General features: G+C 38.8%; 1 protein-coding gene across 1 annotated transcript in view; it reads right to left on the minus strand.

Moving 5' to 3' along the window:
• Nucleotides 1–9,442: 9,442 nt before the first annotated feature.
• The window catches only part of KIF5B (kinesin family member 5B), a 47,385-nt gene continuing 36,745 nt past the window's right edge, over nucleotides 9,443–20,082 (minus strand). Inside the window, exons 20-26 of the mRNA XM_002750147.6 lie at nucleotides 19,682–19,783; nucleotides 18,342–18,402; nucleotides 18,169–18,240; nucleotides 17,899–18,003; nucleotides 16,744–16,960; nucleotides 15,441–15,591; nucleotides 9,443–11,954 (exon numbers count right to left, since the gene is read on the minus strand). Of these exons, the coding sequence (XP_002750193.1) occupies nucleotides 15,461–15,591; nucleotides 16,744–16,960; nucleotides 17,899–18,003; nucleotides 18,169–18,240; nucleotides 18,342–18,402; nucleotides 19,682–19,783 (688 nt within the window). The 3' untranslated portion in view covers nucleotides 9,443–11,954; nucleotides 15,441–15,460. The remainder of the gene's footprint in view (nucleotides 11,955–15,440; nucleotides 15,592–16,743; nucleotides 16,961–17,898; nucleotides 18,004–18,168; nucleotides 18,241–18,341; nucleotides 18,403–19,681; nucleotides 19,784–20,082) is intronic.

Consider the following 20,082-nt stretch of genomic DNA (forward strand, 5'->3'; position numbering starts at 1 on the left):
CGGTCTCTACTAAAAATACAAAAATTAGCTGGGCATGGTGGTGCGCACCTGTAGTCCCAGCTACTCGGGAGGCTGAGGCAGGAAAATTGCTTGAACCCAGAAGGCGGAGGTTGCAGTGAGCCGAGATCATGCCATTGCACTCCAGTCTGGGTAACAACAGTGAAACTCCGTCTCAAAAAAAAAAAAAAAGAAAGAAAGAAAAAGAAAAGGAATCTTTTTAAAGATCTCAATAATTTGAACAGCAAAAATTTCCCATGGAGTGTTAATCATTCAAGCTCCTAAGTTGCCTCACCTGTACTCTTGGGAAGATGTTTAGGATGTCAGCTCCCATGCCCAGCTGTGTGGTTTTATCCAAGTTCAGAAGTAGGAGGAGTAAGTAGCAACTCTGGGTATCTGGTTGGCCTGGCATTGTAGTGGTGGCAAGAGGTGATAGTCTTGCTCTCTCAGAGCAAATGGGCTCAAATGGTAGAACTATGTGTTAAGCAGGAACAAGAGACTGAGGGTCTAGGAAGTGGCGGTGTTAAGTGGACCGAAAAGGAATAGAACCTTGTGTCCGATACAAGTATATCTTGGTCACTTTTCCATGGCAGCGCATGAAACAGAAGTATGGCTTTACATTATAAGGCTTTATATGATAACTATGGCTTTGTATTAAAGATGGACTATAATTTTATATTTCATTTTATTTTATTACTATAGTTTTGTATAAGGACGAACTATAAATTTTAAAAACTAACCTCTACTATTCTGTCTTTGGGCTATTTCCAACTCTCTTGCTTTATAAACACCACTGAAATGACCAGCCAGTACAACAGATATTAGGCAAATGAATGAGATAATTGCAGTAGTAATTATGCACTTTAGACCATCACTAGAATGTAAGCTGCATAAAAGTATAGATTTTAGCCTGCTTGGTTCACTGCTGTATCCCCAACACCTAGTATAGGGCCTGTCATAGAATATGTGCTCCAAAAATATTTGTCAAACATTGAAAGCAAGGTGATGTGATAGTGATTGGCAGGGGAGTGTTCAGGAAGTCCCTGCATTGAAGCTGAGAATTGAGTAAGGGAAAGAGCCAGTCTTGGGAAGCTGTGAATGGAGCTTTCCCGGCGGAAGGAAGAGGATGTGCAAAGGCTTGAGATGGAAGCCCCTTGGCATGTTCGAAAAACAGAAAGGTTTGTGTGCTGAAGAACAGTGAGCAAGGAAGAGAAGAGATGAAGGTGGAGAGGAGGGCAGGGTCAGAACAACAGGCCTTGCCAGTCCTAATCATCATGAACTTTAACTTTACAAGGGAGCTAAAAGCCGTGGTAGAATTTTACCAGGAAAATGACATCATCAGTTTGTGCTTACTCTGACCATCTCACTTGTATTAGGATAGCTGCTATCAAAAAAACAAAAATAAGCGTGAGTAAGGATCTGGAGTATTGGAGCCCATATCCCCTCCAGCTGGAATGTGAAATGATGCAGTCTCTATGGAAAACAGTATGGCAGTTGCCCAACAAAGCAAAAATAGAACTACCATATGATCTGGCAATTCCACATCTGTGTATATACCCAAAAGAATGGAAAGCAAGGACTCGAATAGATATTTGCACACACATGTTCATAGCAGCATTATCCACAGTAGCACAGCAGTGAAGACGCACTTAATGCCACTGAACTGTGCATTAAAAATGGTTAGGAAGAATTGGCACAGCAGCTCACACCTGTAATCCCAGCACTTTTGGAGGCCAAGGTGGGCGGATCATGAGGTCAGGAGTTTCAGACTAGCGTGGCCAACATGGCGAAACCCTATTTCTACTAAAAATACAAAAATTAGCTGGGCATGGTGGTGGGCACCTGTATTCCCAGCTGCTTGGAAGGCTGAGGTAGGAGAATCACTTGAACCCGGGAGGCGGAAATTGCAGTGAGCTGAGATTGTGCCATTGCACTCCAGCCTGGGTGACAGAGCAAGACTGTCTCAAAAAAAAAAAAGGGAAGGCAATTTATATGTTAGGTGTATTTTGCTCAGTGAAATTTAAAAACAAAAAAGCTTACTGTGTGTTCTAGAGAAAAGTTTGGAAAAGGGTTATCAGTCAGTATCTTCCCTTCTTCCTAACAGTATCCACTTACTCCTCTTTCCTTCCTAGCAGTGGAAAGTTCAGGCATCCACTCCTTCCCCAAATGGCCTTGTGCTCCGGGGGAGGATGATTCCAACCTCTTCTTCAGGGGAGGTCTCACTGGCCTAGAGCAGTAGTTCTTAAAATGTGGCTGAGGGCCAAGCACAGTGGCTTAAGCCTGTAATCCCAACACTTTGAGAGGCTGAGGAGGGAGGATCTGTTGAGCCCAGGAGCTTGAGACCAGCCTGGGCAACATAGTGAGACCCCATCTCTACAAAAAATACAGAAATTAGCTGGGTGTGGTGGCACAAGCCTGTAGTCCCAGCTAACTTGTGAGGCTGAGGCGGGAAGATTGCTTGAGCACACGAGGTCGAGGCTGCAGTGAGCCGTGACTGCACCACTGCACTCCAACCTGAATGACACAGTGAGACTCTTGTCTCAAGAAAAAAAAAAAAAACAGTGGCTGAACATTCCTGGGGTCTCTAAGGTCCTTTTCAGGAGTCTGTGAGTTTGTTTTCCAACTACATATCTTAATGAGGCTGCGTTTTTAAAAATATATATACTTCTACTGATAGATTGCAACAGATTAAATGCCAAAGCAGGTATCAGAATCCAGCTGTCTCACATTAAACCCAATATTAAAGGGATTTGTAAAAGGTAAAGCAATGCTACTCTTCTCCTTAAATGTTTTAATTTTGGAGCATGTTACTGTTTCTCATGAAAATGTTACTTATGTCAATATGTAATAGATTTCCTTTTTCTTTTCTTTTGAGACGGACTCTCACATTGTCCCCTGGGCTAGAGTGCAGTGGCGCAATCTCAGCTCGCTGCAACCTCCACCTTCCAGGTTCAAGCGATTCTCCTGCCATGGCCTCCCGAGTAGCTGGGATTACAGGTGCCCGACACCATATCCAGCTAATTTTTTGTATTTTTAATAGAGACAGTGTTTCATTATGTTGGCCAGGCTGGTCTCAACTCCTGACCTTGTGATTTGCCCACCTTGGCCTCCCAAAGTGCTGGGATTACAGGTATGAGCCACCACCCCTGGCCTAACCCCATAGACAGATCTCTGTAGGTTCAATCCTCTAGCAAGTGGTCCAGACCTTGAAACAAACCAGCTACTACAATGAGTGTGAGAAGCAGTTGGTTCTTTGTGCAGATACTGGGCCAGAGGAGACAAGAAAGTGGTTTTGACTTCTTCCTGTTTATCCTTTCTGATGGGCCATGTGAGGACCCTTGACGGGAACATTCAGGAAGTATTAATAATTGCCAATAGCCAACCACTTTCAAAGGAGACAACTCTGGGACCTCAGGTCTGCCTTAGCCTGCCCACTGCAAAACATTTACATTTGCTCTCCTGTCTAATAGAGGAAAAATCCATTTTTAATTTTCATTTGAATGTTCTCAGCCTTAAAATGTGGGCCTTTGTTCATTCTCATTCGCCTACATCTGCATAAAACAAAAGTTCATTTTCAGAGCAATGTGGAGGGGGACCATGCACAATTCCAGTTATTGTATAGAAAAGCTATCTGCCTAACTTTTTATGCAGAGAGCAAATAATATATCCAAGATGTTATCGTGGGTGTTCTTCTGTCACTCATACTGATGATGTCTTGTCTATCTCTCAAGAAACAATGGGCATTTATTTAAGATTGCTTAGATTTAGGAACATTCTTTCATTTTTCATTTTAAATGGCTCTTAACTGTGAAGTGGGGGGAAAACGAATTTCTTGAATATTTTTAAAGGTTGTAACGGGTTCTAATTTTACCTACGGTGGAAACATTTGAAAGTTTTAAATGTTAACATTATTCTGGCAAGTTAATATGAATTAAAGAACATTAAACAAATATGTCAGTGCAGATCATGAAAGCAAAAGATATTAGCATTTCCCATCCTGAACTGATTTCTGTGTACATTTTCATTTAAAAAACTGTTTCTTTTCCAACACTACTGAACTGTACACTTAAAAGTGGTCAAGGCTGGGCACGTGGCTCATGCCTGTAATCCCAGCACTTTTGAGAGGCCGAAGTGGGGGGATTGCCTAAGCTCAGGAGTTCGAAACCACCCTGGGCAACATGGGGAAACATTATCTCTACTAAAAAAGTTAGCTGGGCGTAGTGGCACACGCCTGTAGGCTGAGGTAGGAGAATCACTTGAGCCCAGGAGGCAGAGGTTGCAGTGAGCCAAGATTGTGCCACTGGGCGATGGAGGGAGACTCCATCTCCAGAAAAAAAAAAAAAAAGTGGTCAAGATGGTAAATTTTATGTTATATGTATTTTATATATATTTTTAAAGCTTCTCCTCCAAATCTTCAAAATTTGGAAGCATTCATTTGGTGACGGAGTAGTACAGTTGGACAGGTATGGTGACTCATACCTATAATCCCAGCACTTTGGGAGGCCAAGGCAGGAGGATAGCTTGAGCCCAGTGGCCCAAGACCAACCTGGGCAACATAGTGAGACCCTGTCTCTACAAAAAATACAAAATTTAACAGGCATGGTGGCATGTATCTGTAGTTCCAGCTACTTGGGAGGCTGAGGTGGGAGGATCGCTTGAGCCTGGGGAGGTCAGGGCCACAGTGAGATGTAATGGCACCACTGCACTCCTGCCTAGGTGACAGAGTGATATCCTGTCTCAGGAAAAAAAAAAAAAAAAAGAGTACAGTTGTCCTGCTATCTGAGGGGGATTGGTTCCAGGACACCCCTGCAGATATCCATATCCACACATGCACAAGTCCCTGATATAAAATAGCATAACATTTGCAAATAACCTATGCACATCCTCCTGTGTACTTTAGATCATTTCTAGATTATTTGTAACAACTACTGCAATGTAATGCTAGGTAAATAATTATATTATTTTTTAAATTATATGTATTTTTTGAGACAAAGTCTCATTCTGTCACCAGGCTGAAGTGCTGTGGCATGATCATAGCTCACTGCCGCCTTGACCTCCTGGGCTCAAGTGATTCTCCCGTGTTGGCCTCCCAAAGTGCTGGGATTACAGGTGTGAGTCACTGCACCCAGCCTTTCCCTCCAGGAATATTTTCATCTGTGGTTGGTTGAATCCACAGATGTGGAACTCATGGAAATGGAGGGCCGACTGTACTTCCCATAGCTGCTTACCATATTCAAAGGGGAACTTGATGGCAAAATAGTCTGAGGCCCAAAAAATCCAACAAGCTCTAGAAAACATGCTTGAAAAACCAGCAGTTCCCCTCCCACCTCACATTCTTTCCACTCTCCAGAAGCAACCAGTTTCTTTGTTCTCATCTCCAGATCTCAGGTACTTCCAAATTATTCATGTTTAAGCATTATCGGTATCTCATCACTATGGGAGATGAGGACTATCTCTTTCACTACCAACAACACACACACACCCCTCAACTCCTCCTCTTCCCAATAAGGGCGTATCATGAATTTAGTTAATAATCTATGTTTACATTATTATGACAATAACATGCCAATCACAGCTGAGCCATGAATTAGACTGAGTTTCCCTTTCTTCCTTATGTGATTCTGTTATGAATCAGTAATTTTTTCTTAGTGTTCTTTGTACCAATCATTATTCAACCCTAAACTCTCCAGTTGTATAAATCTCCTCTCAAAATGTTCAAGTACCCCTGACTGGCTCCTGTCTGGACTGGTTGCTGTGTATGCTGTCACCTTGGGGTTCCCTTCTTTTGTATGCCCTGCATCTTCCTTAGTTCAGTCCCTCATGGTTGAGGAACAGCTTCCTGATAAAAGGCACATAAGAAGTGACATTTTTGCTGGCAAATATGGTGGCTCATGCATGTAATCCCAGCACTTTGGGAGGCCGAGGCAGGTGGATCACTTGAGGCCAGGAGTTTGAGACCAGCTTGGCCAATATGGTAAAACCCCCATCTCTAACAAAAATTTAAAAATTAGCTGGGCATTAGTGGTGCATGCCTGTAGTCCCAGCTACTTGGGAGGCTGAGGCACGAGAATCATTTGTACCCAGGAGGTATAGATTGCAATGAGCTGAGATCATACCACTGCACCTTATCTCAAAAAAATAATAAGTTAACATTTTTGGGAACTGGTATGCCCAGAAACCTTTTTATTCCACCTACTCTTACACTAATTGAAGTTGGACATAACGTTCCCTCAGAATTTTAAAGATATCGATCTACTATATTCTAATATCTGATGTTGAGGCATTCAGATTCTCAGTTCTTTGTATGAAACTTTTAAATTCTTTTCTATTTCAGATATTCTCTGTACTGAAATTCACAATGACATACCCTAGTGTGGGTCTGTTTTTATATATTGTGCTGGGCATTGAAAGCCATGGCTTTCAGTTAAATTTTCTTAAAGTACTTCACTAATGATTTCCTCTGCTGTTTCTTCAGTTCTCTTTATGGCATGCTCATTATTCAGATCTGAGGCCTTTTATTCTGTTCTTTTTGTACTACTTTGTAGGAGATTTCCTCAACTTCATCTTCTAACCCTTCTATTGAGTTTTTAATTTCTATTTTCAGGTCTTGTTTTCTGAATACGCCTTTTTTTCTTTTTTTTTGAGACAGAGTTTCACATTTGTTGCCCAGGCTGGAGTGCAGTGTTGCAATCTCGGTTCACCACAACCTCCGCCTCCCAGGTTCAAGCAGTTCTCCTGCCTCAGCCTCCCAAGTAGCTGGGATTACAGGTATGCATTGCCATGGCTGGCTAATTTTGTATTTTTGGTAGAGACAGGGTTTCTCCATGCTGACCAGGCTGGTCTCGAACTCCCGACCTCAGGTGATCTGCCCACCTCGGCCTCCCAAAGTGCTGGGATTATAGGCATGAGCCACTGCACCTGGCCTTTTTTAGATGGAGAAAAACTTTACAATTTCAAAATCTGGCCGAGCACAGTGGCTCACGCCTGTAATACCAGCACTTTGGGAGGCCGAGGCAGGCAGATCACCTGAGGTCGGGAGTTCGAGACCAGCCTGGCCAACATGGCAAAACCCAATCTCTACTAAAAATAGAAAAGTTAGCCGGGCGTGGTGACAGGCACCTGTAATCCCAACTTGGGAGGCTGAGGCAGGAGAATCGCTTGAACCTGGGAAGTGGAGGTTGCAGTGAGCCAAGACTGCACCATTGCACTCCAACCTGGGCAACAAGAGCAAAATGCCATCTCAAAAAAAATTTCAAAACCTGAGGATATTAGTGGCAGTTCCTTAAAAATGTTTTCTTTTCCCTTCACAGTCCCACTTTGTTCTATTTTGGGTTGTGGGTTTTGATTCTACCTTTCACCCTAGAGGCATTCCTCAAATGCCATCCTTGCCTGTCTGCACATATTGCAAAGGGGGACAAGAAGCTGACTGGAAGCAACTGGTTCATAGGAGTAGGATTTGTTGACTGTGGCATTCCTGAAACTGCTGCTTCCCTGGAGACCCCCAATTTCAGCTGCCAAATTTCGCACAGAATCTTCTAATCTCCTGGCTGGAATAATAAACCTGTCTACCAGCATTCAGACAGCCACATAGGGGAAAGGGCTAAGCATTGAATATTCTTAATATAGGCTGAGTATGGTGGCTCACACCTGTAATCCCAGCACTTTGAGAGGCCGAGGTGGGTGGATCACCTGTGGTCTGGAGTTTGAGACTAGCCTGGCCAACATGGCAAAACCCCATCTCTACTAAAAAATATAAAATTAGCTGGGCTTGGTGGCGGGGGCCTATAATCCCAGCTACTCAGGAGGCTGAGGCAAGAGAATCGCTTGAACCTGGGAGGTGGAGGTTGCAGTGAGTTCAGATTGTGCCACTGCCCTCCAGCCTGGGGGACAAGAGTGAAACTCTGTCTTAAAAAAAAAAAAAAATCTGAATATAAACTTACATACCACTCTTTGTATGAGTCAAGGTCTAAGGGGATGACCTTATACATGGATACAGAAAACTTTATAGGATACCCCAGGGTTAAGGGAAAGTACCCAAGGAAGAAACAAACTTGGATAGGGATGTCTGTCCCCAAGTTTGGGATTCAGATCTTGTGGAGGCGCGGCTGCAGCCCACTGTATGGCAGGGACATTTGCTGGATTGCCCTGGGTGACAGCTGAGTCAGTCTCCGGAAAACATTCCTTTGAAGTACACTCAGGCTGCTACTGCCAAGCAGGGAATCATGGCCAGTACTGGCAAGAAGGATACACACCATTGCAGTACACATGGGCTGAGGCTGGCACTCCCCTCCAGAGTACAAGATGACAGAAAACTGCAGCCGCAAGCAGGGAGCACCTTCCCAGGCTGTGAGCTGAGGCTGAAGGACAGGCTCAAAGGGAGCCACCCGCCAGCTAGGGAGGTACTCACAGGGCCGAGGCCACAGCTGCAAGCTGGCTGAATGACTGCATACTCAGGGTCACAGCTGGGGCTGAGCCATGCCTGACAACGGGATGGTAATAAGCAGCTAGGGGAAGCATGCCAGACCTGAGAAAAGTAGCGCCTTTCTCTTGTAGTGACAAAGCTCAACTGTACAAAGCTTATGCTGACCATGCTAAGGAGAAATGTTTAGAGGGTCCTGCTGAATTATCAGAGCAGGCCACTGTGTTAGTTTGCTAGGGCTGCTGTTAAATACCACAGACTGGGTGGCTTAAACAACAGCAATGTATTGTCTTACGGTTCTGGAGTCTACAAGTCCAAAATTAAGGTGTTGGTAGGATGGATTCCTTCTGAGGTCTGTGAGGGAAAGAGCTGTTCTAGGCCTCTTTCCTTAGCCTGTAGATGCCATCACTGCCTATCATCTCCCCTCTATGCATTCCTTTTATTTAAATCATTTTAGATTGGGGCCCACCCTGATGACTGCATTTTAACCTGATTACCTCTGCAGTCATGAGGTTCAGTCCCCAGGAGGAACGACCTTGCAAAAACCCAGCAAGTACCAACTACAATTCCCCAGTCCTGCCCCCCAAAAATGATGGCCATTTATTCAGGTTACTGGACACTGGATAAAAGGGAATGCACAGATAGTTTGAAGGGTGGTGGATACAGGGTCTAAGTTAACCTTGTGCCTAGAAACCTAAAGCATCATCGTGAGGGGTGCACATGGAGGTATGGAGTGCCAGTTAGGTTATATTTGGGTAACATGAAGGGCTCACATTAAAGCGGCACATGCTCTGTGGATCCCTCAGCTGGTCATTCCCGTCTCTGACCATTACATGTGAGACTGGTGATTTATTTCCAGCTCTTTAGACTACACATTTAATACCTGCTGTCCAAACGCTGCAACATATTTAGGAAACAAAATGTACATGAATATAATGACATATCAGTCACTATTCTGGTAGGACAGAAGGCCTGAACTCAGTCATGTAAAATCCACCTAACACTAGTTTTAAGAAAGTCATTACATTTCAAAAAATTTTCCTCTTTATTTAAACATAAAACGCATTTACAGCATGCAAGTTAACTTAAAATTAAATGGTGTCTTCCCAAACCAAGTATTTCTGAATGTATCTTCAAGCACTGAAAATAAACCAACATATTCCACAGGTAGACTCAGACTCTGTCACCTCATGTAAAATGGAGTTAAGCACAAACTGAGAGTTATGCACAGTAGTTAGTTTTCTTAAGTTAGGCAAATAATTTAATTAACCACCACGAATAAATATTATTCTCTTGTTTCACTGAGTTTCTCTTCTGAACCATCTATCAATGTCATTCAGAGGAACGTTAATATATCCAATCAAAAAGACACTGCAAATTGAAATGTGTCAATGTCCTAGATGATCAGAAATTTTAGTTTTTAAGAGTAAGTGCTGTGTTTAATGACCTACTATAGCAAAAAGGAGTTCACTGAAAACAAATATATGAAATTTTTGGTACACTTTATGAAAGTCTGAAATTATAAACAGAAAAGACCATCAAGGTATTTTTTAAAAACCTAACATTGTATATTCTGAACCACATGCTAATTATAATTCGTTGTTCGTTACACAGCACCAATACCCATGATGCATCTTACAAGAATAAAACTAACATATTCAGAAAAAAAGAGAAAAAAAATTCTGCTTCATTTATGAATATTGCCAAAGGAGGCAAGTTTGTAACTGAAAACAAAACTTAAAGGTCTATGTGAATGCAGCCAAATGTTTCTCCATTTAGAAAATAATCACAAAGAGGTGGCAGCACTTTTTTTGTTTGTTAACTGTATTGCTTGTATCTGGCTGCACCAACGTTTCATCTCAATTTTTGGAGTGTTTCTTCTGATCAATCCTAAAAGCAATACAATCATTTTAGAGGTTGCAGACTACAACAGCATAGATTTTCAACTATTAAAAAAATAAATAAATAAATTTATATTTTAAATCAAAATTATTATAAAAGTGGAAATTACAACAGTTAAGGAAATAGAAAAATAAGCCAATTATGATCTGAGTCTTCTGACTATGGCTCCAAATTCAATACAAATATTTGTGTATAAAACTTTTTCAAAAAGTTAATTCTGCCATCCAGGTCCTAACACAGAACTTTCCAAATTTCTCTAATGACTGAATAACCTTAAATCCCCATTCTCTGTAAATTTCTGCTAACATAGTTGTAGTCAATGCCCCCCTACCACTGATGAAACAAATATTGAAATCTCTTTCCCTATTATTTTTATAGTTTCCTAATATAAGCTGTTGATTTACTTTAATCATCTGAAGAAAAAGTGGCAAAAATACGTATACACTTAGTACTGATTACAAAATTTTGGGCTATGGCCAAAGAAATAATTTATTTGATGATTATTAGTGACTTGCAAACAATTTACTATTTCTAGACTACACAAGAAATAAATTAGTGTACAAATTAGTGTAGCAGGTTAAAAACACCTCAGGGATTTCAGACCAAAATTGACCCCTATATATTTTTAATTCATCATGTATCTGTACTGTTTCTTCATTCTACTCAATTCCCACAGGCTATAAATTTAGATCAGCCAATAAAGTACTAACAATATAAAAATTATGTTTACTCCTATCTTAATTTATTTTACTAATATTAAAGATGACAAATTAATATCTGTCCAGTTCTTATATTAGCTAGCAGGCTCACCAGAATGAAGCAGGGTGTTTTCATTCCATCAAGCTTTGCTGAGTACAGAATCAGGAAAAAGAGAAATATAATTCCTTTCCCAAACTCTCTCAAACTAAGATCTGCTTTTGATACTTTAAAATATTTCTATTCAAAATAACTCAGCAACAGGCATTTCATGAGATAATAAGTAGCCTTGCTCAGTCTTAAATGCCTAGTTAGGCATATGTAAGGTTTCAGTGCTCAAACAGTAGTTTTCAGGAGCAAACTTCAGAAACAATACAAGTAATTTTAACCCTGATAATATCATTTCAAGGGATTTTAAAATACAGTACTGACCTGATATATTTTATGGGCATGTAGTGTTGTAAGTGGTAAAATTTAAGACATTTAACCTAAATGTTCCATTTTCTCTTTAAAAAAAAAAAAAAAAAAGGAAGACATTTTAATTGGAAAAGAAAAGCAGCAGCAGCTAGGTAATTTAAACTGAGATTAAAAAATAAACATACATAAAAAACAAATACAAAAAGTACAGTCCTACAGGGTACAGTTAGCTTGGCACAGTAAAGACTAAATTTAAGACACAATAGACAAACTGTGTAATAAATAGGGCCACAGTTGTAAACTGTCCTTTTTCCCTCCTAAGATGCCAAAATTGCACTCTAGATATGTTGGGAAGCAGCAGAGTTTACAGGAAGAGTAGATAGGAAACAGCTGTACAGGCCAGATATAATTTATACATTTTTCAAAAAGGTATAATTCTACAATCCCAAGGGAGTAGAGGTTATAGTCATTGAATGACTGCTTGATACCATGTCCTCTTCATACTTCAATTACTTTTTAACACCTGAAAAGGGGAGAAAGCATACAGAGTAAATATGTTTAGTTTTACCAAATTCATGTTTGAGATAAACATGAAGAATAAAACATGCCAATAATTTATAAACATTTTAGCCAACAGCTGTGGCTACTTTCCCCAAAATTGGAAAGAGGGCAATATTAAATGATTTGGTTTCCTTTTATTTACCGCCTAAGTACAAGTGTTTAGAAGAAGTACAATGTTTAAAAGGAGTTCAGCTCTCCTTTTATTTTTATTCTTCCCAGTAAAGCTATGGGTAAGCTGATTTATGACGTATATTTGTTTAAAAAAGAAAAAGATGGTTATCTTTTAACCAGCAGACAGTGGTCAGTGACATTCTTAAACCAAGGACCACTAACCAGTAACTAAGTTATATACATGGAAGCTTTAAAAAAAGAGAGGGGAAGAGATGCAGAGGAATAAGGATAAACAAGAAGTGTATATAGTAGGAGAAGTAACAGTGAAATCAACAGTATTAAACATCTTTATATTATACTGCCTACTTACCTTATGCATTTAGGAAAAAAACCTGTTTAAAGTACAATGCAAGGCAGACTACCATGTAAAACTGGGAACTAAAAGTATCAGTATTATTTATACACTATCATCCTTTCCAAAAATAAACACAGCGACCTGAAATGATTTTCTTAACATTAAAAAAATTTCTCTGCAAATTATTTAACATTTAAACAATTTATCACTTAAGTAGATCATATACTCCCCAATCATGTTTTAAGGTAGATTAATACAAGAGTGTGAAAAGAACCACTATCTTTGGACCAGCACTGAAACAAACCTGTAAATAATTATATTTTTATATCATAACTTTCAAATCTTGAAAACTTAGTTTGGCTGGGTTAGCTATCTCCCTTATGTGCTAGCTGGGTGTCACTATACTGGGATCAGCTATATTTAAGAAAAACATGCTCTGTCCTCTCTACAATGAGATAAAAGTTTAAAGCTGACATATGAATTTTAGTGTGAGGACAATATCCAAAAAGGATAAACTTTCTATCTATGCTTTGAAAATCCCCCTGCCCAGCTCCCACTTCCAGCAAGGTAGGGAAAAAAGGCTTGCATCTATTGAATACTGTGTGCTAGATAACATCTTAACTCATATAATTCTGTTTTGTTTTTTGTTTTTTTTGAGATGGAGTTTCGCTCTTGTTGCCCAGGCTGAAGTGCAATGGTGTGATCTCAGCTCACCCGCAACCTCTGCCTCCCAGGTTCAAGTGATTCTCCTGCTTTAGCCTCCCAAGTAGCTGCGATTACAGGTATGGACCACCATGCCCAGCTATTTTTTTTTTGTATTTTTAGTAGAGACAGGGTTTCTCCATGTTTGTTAGGCTGGTCTTGAACTCCTGACCTCAGGTAATCCACCAGCCTCAGCCTCCAAAGTGCTGGAATTACAGGCATGAGCCACCACACCCAGCCAACTCATGTAATTCTTATGAAATTATTTCCATTTTACTAATACAACAGTTATTAGTCCAAAGGGGAAAAACAGGCTATCTCTAATTATCAGGAAAACCAGCTATAGTAGGTCTACTAAGTACGCATTATCTATGACATAACCTTGTCAAAAATGTTTATGCTGAGTCTAATCAATTCTTTTGCATAGAAATAGAGGGGAGAGAGAACAAGGTGACTACACATAAAAACAATCAGACACAATATCCAGAAGGTGTTATACCCTCGGGATAACTGCCTGACTCTTCAGTAAGTTAGTATCACTAAAGAGGGTTGGTCATTCAAGATTAGAAGAGATTTAAGGGATAAAAACAAATGCAAACAGGAGCCCTGAATTGTACCCTCGTTTAATCAAAACAGCTGTACAGGATAGTAAAAAAAAAAACTGAAAAATCTGAATATGAACTGGTATTAAATAATATGAAAATACAATTTTATTGGGTGTGATAATACTGGGGCTATGTAGAAAAATGTTGTTTTAGAGATTCAGTAAACAGTTAAGCAATAAATCCGTAATTTATTTTTACACTGAAGCACTGTAAAATAAGTCAGAATTAGGAAAAAACTATTAAAAAATTTATCTGCTGAAGTTCATAAAAGTAAAATCAGGATTCCAACTTGGATGGAATTCCGTAATCCATGTTCTTTTTACTCTGCCACTGTGTTAAATCCTACACTGTGTGAACAAAATGTTCAAAATTGTTAGAAATGTGAAACCTTCAGAATATTTAGTTCTCTACTCAAATTTAGAGCCAGTAGTATGCAAAATGTCCATGTAAAAACAAGGAACATTAAAAAAAACTAGCTCTAGTATTTGTCAGAAACAGTTAATCATTTCATAGTTATCTAGTATTTTTTATTTCCAATGCTCATACACATCAGGGACTTCCTGAAGAGTTACAATCATAGTTCCTGCGATATGATGAATTATTAGGCAACTACTAACCTAACAATCATGTTGTACAAGAAAGTGTTCAGAATATATTGCTAAGTTTAAAAAGCAGGCTACAAAGCAGCATATGTAGCAGAATATGTAGAGTTATCAACAGTTTAAACTTTTAAATTTAAAAGCTGGTACAGAAAGCTCTAGAAAGAAATATATATATAGTAGTATCTCTGGATTTTTTCTAATTAGTGATTGTTTTATGCAGTACATAATTATAAATTAATAAAGCTCAGAAATCTGTTAGTAACCTGGGCTCATATGCAATTCAGTGCCGTCTTTCTAGAAACCAATGTGTAAATATGAACAAAGAGCCTTAAAAATGTTCACATTTCCTTGTAATTCCATTTCTGGGAAGCTTCTGGAAATAATCTCTAACAGGTTAGGGAGTACAAAAAGATGTTTTAGACCAGGCCCAATGGCTCATGCCTGTAATCCCAGCACTTTGGGAGGCTGAGCGGGCAGATCACATGAAGTCAGGTGCTTGACACCAGCCTGGCCAACATGGTAAAACCCCGTCTCTACTAAAAATACAAAAATCTAGCCGGGTGTGGTGATGGGCACCTGTAATCCCAGCTACTCAGGAGACTGAGGCAGGAGAATTGCTTGAACCCAGGAGGCGGAGGTTGCAGTGAGCCGATCTCACGCCATTGCACTCCAGGCTGGGTGACAAGAGTGACACTCCATCTCAAAAAAAAAAACGATGTTTCATATTTCGTACATAAAAATTGTGGTTTCTGTAAATTTCAATTATGGAACAAATTAATATAATTACATATCTAGCAAAAAGGGATGTTTATAAACCATGGTACATCCATTAGACAGAACATTAAGAGCTATTTATTACAAATGGTCCAATGCTAGATTTCAAAACAATTAAGATCACAAATTTGAATACAGTATGATCTAAACTATAAAAAAAGATCAAGCTAAATAACTTTTATAATTGCTTAAGTTTAAAAAAATTATAGCACTAATATGAGAATTTTTAAAACCCCCAAAACCATTTAACAACCAATTTTCCATATATAGCTATGAAAAGCCAGGTATAAATTACAAACCTGTGGGTATGTATAAATGTTTACACTTGTTTGCCTCCTCCACCTCGAACTGCCACTGGCTGGCTGTTCTGAACAAACGCACCTCCTCCACGAATTGCACTTGGATGAGTTGGAGAAGCTGCTGGATGTTGCCCGGGACGAATAGGTTTAGCTAATATGAAAAATAAAGACTGGCTTTAGAATAAAGCTTAAGATGTGACAGCAATGACTATTAAGGTATCTTCTCTTATTCTCGACAAATTTCCAAATGATTAGTTTTTCTTTGCCTTTTTGTTTCTCTATCACTTTTTCTTTTCTGTTCCATTCTTTTTTCTAGGACCTGTACAATTCTTAGCCTTTAAAAATCTTCTTCCTGGCCAGGTGCAGTGGCTCAGGCCTGTGTAATGCCGGCACTTCAAGAGGCTGAGGTGGGTGGATCACTTGAGTCCAGGATTTCAAGACCAAAGAGAGCAGTAAGGCAAGACCCAGTCTCTACAGAAAATACAAAAATCAGCCAGATGTGGTGGTATGCTCCTGTAGGTAGTCCTGGCTACTTGGGAGGCTGAGGTGGGAGGATTGCATGGGCCTGGGAGGTTAGGGCTGCAGAGAGCCATAATTGTACCACTGCAGTCCAGCACAGGTGACAGTGTAAGACCCTGTGTCATTTAAATAAATATACAGAAACAAATAAAAAACAAAAAACTTCCTGCACCAATGATGGTTATTATTATTATTTGAGATGGAGTCTCTCTCTTGTCACCCAGGCTGGAGTGCAATGGCGCAATCTTGACTCACTGCAACCTCCACCTCCCAGCTTCAAAGGATTTTCCTGCCCCGGCCTCCCAAGTAGCTGGGATTACAGCTGTTAACCACCATGCCCAGCTAATTTTCTGTATTTAGTAGAGAGGCGGTTTCACCATGTTAGTCAGGTTGGTCTCAAACTCCTGACCTCAGGTGATCCAACCACCTCGGCCTCCCAAGGTGCTGGGATTACAGGCGTGAGCCATTGTGCCCAGCCACCAATGATCATTCTTAAACATGAAATCATTGCTGATGGCTTTTCTTGCAATTCTCTTGGCTTTAGTAATATTGCTCTATATAGTTTCTCCATTCCATGACAATTCTTGCTTGCTTCTCTAGTTCTCATTTATCTTCATGTCCTGCTAATGTGGTTATTCCTCTTTCCCACCATGTGCCACTCTTTGCTAAGTTAGAAAATAAAGACAGATGCACCATGAAAACACGTTATAAAATTCAGATTATGTTTTCAACTAAAAGCATTCAAACTGAGCAAGGTTTAAAGGTTTTAATGTGTTCTACTAACCAATCTGTGCAGAATGCCCTCTTCTGGCCATATTCTTTGACCTGACTGCTTCCTTTATGCGATCTACTTCTTGCTGATAGCGTTTGCGATCACGAGATGCATTTTCTTTGGCTTCTTTCAACGCTGATTCCAAAGCTTTCACTCTTTCAGCTGTAGCTCGAAGTCGCTTTTCCAACTTAGGAAGTTCGCAGCGGAGATCTGCATTATCACGTACCAACTAAGGGGTTCACAAAGAAAACAAGGATTCTAGATTTAACAAAATGATTTTTAAAAGTACAAGTATTTCATAATTGCTCTTTAGAAAAGAAGTAAAACTGCATCTTATGTTGTTTCCCATTTATCTAATTTAGGCAGAAACATGCAGAGAATACATCCATCTGTACATATCATATACACATCTATTTATTCACAAAGGTATAATTTCCTCTAATTTTTTTTGAGGGGGGGGACTGTTATTTCCCTCTACTAGGCAAAGACAATAAATTACAAGACAGTGCTATGTTTCTTCAGTAAGACAAGTAATCTGCTGAAATGAAAATCTCTTTAGATATATTAAGCACATAAGAAACATAAACTTAGCAAGACCCTTAATAAGTGCTGAAGACAAGAAAAGCTAAAATATCTTTAACCATACTCTGGTGCAAACATCAGGTTTACAGTAACAAAGATACACAACAATTAAGTGTAGAGAAACTTTTTGAAATTAGTAACTTAAATCATTTATCAAGTCCCAACAAAAAATAAGCAAAGAACCAAAAAAACCTCCAAAGTAAGCATTACTTTTTAAAAACATGACAAACTCCTTCATTATATTTGACACACTGGGTGGTGTATTAGGTATAAAAAGACCACTCTCCCCAGAAGACTGTATTTTAACTGCAAAGTCTATGTAGTAGAGATTTCAAAATTACAATAAATTATGAAAATGCAGTCTTAAAATCCTAAAGAGAAAATAAGAATACATATTTTCACTATCTCTTTTGATAATAAGGTTGTTAAAATTAACTCCTCTAAAAGTTACTTGTGGTTTCTTTACATAATTTCTGATAAAATGGCTCAGAGTATAGAAATTCTGAAAGACTGAAATACTTGCCAATAATCAATTTTTGATTTGTTACTACCCTTTCAGCTACCAGAAAATAAACTCTTTAGTACCTGTTTGTGCACTTTAGTGAGCTGTTCAAGATTATTTTCAAGAAAGGAGATTTTTTGCTTCTGAGCAGCGCTGCCTCCAGTGTCATCAGAATCAATCTCAGCACTCTGAGAAAAGAAGGTAAGTATTACGAAAAAATAAAAAAATAAAAAAAATCTAAGCTTAATTGTACAAAAACTGACATAACTATAAAGTTATTTCACTTTGAATAAAAGAATTACCTAGAAGTAAGCACCATTACACAAACACCCACCTCGGCATAGTTATATTACCTTTTTAACTCTGGTAGCCAGGTCCTGAACAAAGAGCTTGCGCAGGTTATGTAAAGTCTGAAGTTCTTTTGCCTTGGATTAAGAAACAGCAATATTTTTGGAGTTCAGACTTTAAATTCAGAATAATCATGGTAGAAAAAACCCCACAAAATATTCCCCAGTCCTTTTCTTACCACTGTCTCTTCCAAACCCTTCAAGTCTTGTTTTGCTTGTTCTCGTCTATCTTGTATAATCCTAACAGAAGAACAAACATAAATTTTCAAATTTTATTCCATAAAATTCTAGTTGTACTTTGCATGAGAGTTGAATATTTTGTATCTGAAAGGATCAATTATTAAATTTAAATAAATACAAGATGCTTGCTTTAAACAATTTATCCATGTTGTATTTCAATTTTTTTTTTTGAAACAGCGTTTCTGTCCTGAACACTGCTCACTGCAGCCTTTGACCACCTAGGCTCAAATGATCCTCCCTGCTTCAGTTTCCCAAGTAGCTGGGACTACAGGCATGTACAACCAGGCCTGTCTAAAGAGTTTTTTGTAGAGACGGGGTCTCCCTATGCTGCCTAGGCTGATTCTCAAACTCTAGGCTCAAGTGATTCTCCTGCCTTGGCCTACCAAAGTGCTATTATGGGTGTGAGCCACTGCACCTGGCCATTTTGAAGAAATTTCCTATGCCTTCTAAAACAACAGTTTATTGTTATAAATTCCATATACACCAACAAAAGAGATGAAATAAAATGTGGCCGAATTCGAAGAATAAGGAATGGTTCTAATTTGTATTTTCAAATATGCCATATTATTATACTCTTATTTATCCAAAGTGACGATTAACTAATTACAGAGATTATAAACTATCAAAGACTAAAATATTTTACATTAAAATTATTCTAAACACAATTACAGCTGCAAGTTAGCAGAATCTTTATAAAATCCACTATGAACTTGTCCTGATGTTCTAACTATCCTAATAGCAGTTCATTTGCAAATTATCTCACAAACTCAAGGTATGTGAAAAATTATAATCATGAATTTTCTACTTGAAGACTCTAGAAAACTGAGTTTTCAGAAAATGAGAAAAAGTAAACCATGGAAACCTCTGTTCAAAACGGCAAGGCTAAAACCACAATGCTCTTTTATGTAAGAGAAAAACTTAACAAAAACTTAGTTTTTGTGATAGATCTTAAAATCTTTTAAGTTACTTAATATCTTGTTTTCAGTTAATTTTTATGCTGTGTCCTGAAGTAATATGGAGATAAGGAAACAGTAAGCAGACTGATAAACAGAAAACTAAATCTTAACCACCACTGAAATATAAGACCTTGCTTTCACTAAAATACAAATGTATATTCCAAGTTTTTAGATATAAATCATACCAACTCAATGGAGTTAAGAAAAACATCCTTTAGCCCATACAAAGTAAAATATGTATCCACTGGCTATATCCAAGGGTAACGCCTATAATCCTTTAATTTAGCTTTATTTTTAAACTTTAATTAAAAACAATTACTCACGTAAGCTCATGTAGTTTTCTGCTCTTTTCCTGATCTGTAGCTTTCAACTTCTCATGTTCTACTCTTAGACGTTCCTGCTCTAACATCATTTTCTGGTTTTGGCTGATGGAAAAAAAAAAAACACAGTTTCAATATCATAGTTTTCTCAATGTCATCATTAAAATTTCCGAACTTTGAAATTCTATAATCTCATCAAGGACTTTTATGTTATCCTATTCCCCAAGTAGGAAAACACGGAAGGGATCTTACTATTTCCAGACATACAAAATTTTTCGTATTTTGGTTTGAAATCATGATTTTGTTCTGCTATGTCTTTCATCTTGCTGAGTCCCTATGCCTACTTCATTAGGTATTAATAACAAGACCTATGCCCCAACAACCATCATCATTTTGTTGTGTTA

This window comes from Callithrix jacchus, chromosome 7, assembly GCF_049354715.1.
Source record: "Callithrix jacchus isolate 240 chromosome 7, calJac240_pri, whole genome shotgun sequence".
NCBI classification, from domain to species: Eukaryota; Metazoa; Chordata; class Mammalia; order Primates; family Cebidae; genus Callithrix; species Callithrix jacchus.